This window comes from Myotis davidii, unplaced genomic scaffold, assembly GCF_000327345.1.
Source record: "Myotis davidii unplaced genomic scaffold, ASM32734v1 scaffold534, whole genome shotgun sequence".
In the NCBI taxonomy this organism is placed as follows: Eukaryota; Metazoa; Chordata; class Mammalia; order Chiroptera; family Vespertilionidae; genus Myotis; species Myotis davidii.
This window is the reverse complement of record NW_006286678.1, coordinates 5,918,436-5,921,807: the sequence shown is the minus strand read 5'-3', so window position 1 is coordinate 5,921,807 and position 3,372 is coordinate 5,918,436. Positions and strand designations below refer to the sequence as shown.

General features: G+C 43.9%; 1 protein-coding gene across 1 annotated transcript in view; it reads right to left on the bottom strand.

Annotated features, from left to right (window-relative positions):
• Positions 1-1,387: 1,387 nt before the first annotated feature.
• The window catches only part of VCP (valosin containing protein), a 17,071-nt gene continuing 15,086 nt past the window's right edge, over positions 1,388-3,372 (bottom strand). The window contains exons 16-17 of the mRNA XM_006758541.2: positions 2,234-2,388; positions 1,388-2,060 (exon numbers count right to left, since the gene is read on the bottom strand). Coding sequence (XP_006758604.1) covers positions 1,955-2,060; positions 2,234-2,388 — 261 coding nt within the window. The 3' untranslated portion in view covers positions 1,388-1,954. The remainder of the gene's footprint in view (positions 2,061-2,233; positions 2,389-3,372) is intronic.

Here is a 3,372-nt window from a genome sequence, read left to right as displayed (position 1 = left end):
ACAGACTGCTGATACAACTTGCCTTTTGGTTTAAGTATGCAGGCTTCTGCAGATGAAAGGTGACAAATAGTCCCTCACTGCTTCCTACAGTTTACAAAGCACTGTCAATCATTGTATCAGAAAGCTACGCTGCTATAAGCTCAAGTGCCAGCACTAGAACTAGGCCTCTCACTATCAGTCCGATCTTGATTTTTCCTAAGAATCTACAGAGCCTGGCTGGCGTGGCTCAGTGGTTGAGCATCAGCTAATGAACTAGATCACAATTCAATTCTGGTGAGGATACATGTCCAGGTCGAGCCCTCAGTATGGGGCATGTAGGAGGCAACTAATCAATGATTAGCTCTCATCATTGATGTTTCTCTCTCCCTTCCTCTCTGAAGTCAATAAAAATATATTTCAAATAAAGAATCTATGGAGTTCCAACTATATTCCATATAGACACACTGTGTGACAAGTGACAACAAAGCAATCATTCCAACACAAATTTCTATTACTTATCTCTACATATTTATGGGGAACTATCACTTGCCTTCTGTTAAGCTCCCATAGCTTAATGCAGAGGTACGAAATATCTTCCCCTATCTTTAGCCCTAAGGATAGACTGTCAACCTAGGGATAAGACAGAATGTTCTTATGTTGGTCAAGATTTTCTATCTGTTTAGACCAGATGAGAGCCTGGTGTAAGTACTAAGACACAAATTTGACTGTGAATAATTTTCTCTGCACCATAATCTTTGTTGGGTAAGGCATCATGGTACGGACTCCAGAAGCACTAAATGATTTATGATGGTGGCTGCTGAAGAAGAGTACACTCTCTACCTGGATAAAACTATACAAGCAATCATCTGAAAAAACAGAGCAGGGGAGGATGTTTAATTTAGGAAAAAACACATCCAATACTAGAATTTTGTCTTAGAAAACACTATTTTTTTTATAATACAAGTTACATAAAATAAAGGTGGACACAATTGTAGGTGATCCTCAACCAGAGCATGAATGTTTGGGATTTTTAATGCACTAAAAGAACACCCACTTTGAGACAGAGATTCTATCTTTTTGCAACCCTAAAGTTTTTGGAGGGAATCCCAATTCAGTCTTTGGTCAGGAAAGGGGACTCTCTGCAGACCTAGCCTTACCATCCACCTCAAATGTAGGCAAAGGATGCCACCTTGTCCATATCTGGAACTCCATCAGACTATCCTCCATCTACCATGGTCCTATCCAGTGATACTGAAGACATTGGGGCTACGTGGCAGTATCATAACAATGTTAATCAGGAGGGGAAGAGAGCAGAATTTTATAGGATTTTACATTGGAAGAATGCCTTGGCAGTGAGGGGTAGCCCAAGGCCCTTCCCAGAAAAAGAAACAGGCACAGGGGCCAGGACTCAGGCTCCATTTTGATCCAACGTTTATTATCCTTTTACAACATGTCATTTTTGGTTTAGAAACTGCTTGTGATTAGTTTTCCAACATTAACTCAAAAGCATGTAAAATAAAATCAACCTACTCTCTATATAAACACCCAGCAACTGTGGCCCTTCATCCTCCTGCCCAGGTTGGGTAGGGGGAAGAAGGGAGGGCTCAAGAAGCACTGAGTGAAGTACAGTTGCTTTACTGTGGGGAGTGGCGGTAGTGCCTTGGTTCCACACCCACACAGAATCCCTGCACTGCCCCCAACTACAAGAGAAATGATGTAGGCCCAAGGCCCAATTCTCTGTTGGTAATTCACTCTCTGCCTCCCAAATGAAAATCGCTTTTATTTTATCACTTTTGTTTTGTGTTTGTTTTTTTTCAACAGAAACCCCTGTCCAGAGTCTGACTGTAGCTAAACTGTTCAGACTGAGGAATGGAACAGGCCGCAGGCGCACCCCTGGTCCCTCCTGGGCAAGCGCCCCCACCCTCAGGGAACAAGGTCCAGCCAGGCCGGCTTGAAGCACACTGGCCATCGTCACTTAGCCATAGAGGTCATCATCATTGTCTTCCGTGTATACACTGCCACCTGTGCCGCCTCCACTGCCCTGGCTGGGGCCAGCTCCACCCTGGTTTCCTGAAGGGAATCTGTGCACAAAAGCAGAAGCAAAAAAAAATAAAAAAAAATTTAAAGGTAGGGGTTAGGACAGGACCTGTATAGGACTTTCACAACTACCGCTCTAGCCTCCTTAGGACTCCCACTAACTTGGTTGTGTAATTCCCCAAGGCAATTTAAGCATTCCCCACTGTCGCCTAATTACCTGAAACTGCCAAAGCCCCGACTCTGCTGAAGGGTCTGAGCAAACATCTCATATTTTCGAATATCATTGTCACTGACAGAACGGCGGGCAAAGCGCATGGCCTCCTCAAAGTGATCTCGGCGGATCTCAGGCACTGGATCATCTTCTTCTACCTCCTGTAGGGTTGGTAAACACAGACCACAAGGGTAGTTAAGGCTCAGTCTGGATCCCATCCCTGGCCTTCTTGCCCCTCATTACTACAGTAACCTGTTGGTCTTCCTGCCTCTCCAATACAACCTAAGCAAGTCACCAGGCAATCTTAGTAAAACTGAATCACTGCCCTGCTTAAAAACCTGTCAGTACATTCTGAAAAAGGCAAAACTGTAGGGACAGAAATCAAATCAGTGGCTGCCAGGGACTTAGGGTAGTAAAAAAAAAAGGAACGGGTTGCCCTGGCTGGTGTGGGTCAGTGGTGAGAGCGTTGGCCCGCAGACCAAAGGGTCTCAGGCTTCCTAACCAGTAAAAGATAGGTAACTGGTTTGCAGGCTCAATCCCAATACATGTGTGTGCCTCTCTGTGTCTCTCTTCCCTCTTCCTCCCTCCCTAAAAATGAAAAAAATACCCTCGAGTAAGGATTAACTACACCCCCCCAAAATAAATAATTTTAAAAAAGAGAAACCGCCCTAGCAGGTTTGGCTCAATGGATAGAGTGTCGGCCTGGGGACTGAAGAGTCCCAGGATTGATTCCAGTCAAGGGCATGTACCTTGGTTGCAGGCACATCCCCAGTAGGGGGTGTGCAGGAGGCAGCTGACGGATGTTTCTCTCTCATCAATGTTTCTAACTATCTCTCTCTCCCTTCCTCTCTGTAAAAAATCAGTAAAATATATTTTAAAAAAATAAAAATAAAAATAAAAAAGAGAAACCGACTAAAGTGGCCCAAGGGAACTTTTTGGGATGACAGAAATTTCTATCTCTACTGTAGTAGTAGTTACAGAACTCATACACATTAGTCAAAGACGTAAACAGTGCATTTTTACTATATGTGGATTATGCCCCAGTAAATCCAAGTTTTAGAAAGAAAATACAGCTACCGTATTTGCCGGCGTATAAGACTATTTTTTGGCCCTGAAAAATATGCCTCCAAGTGGGGGGTCGGCTT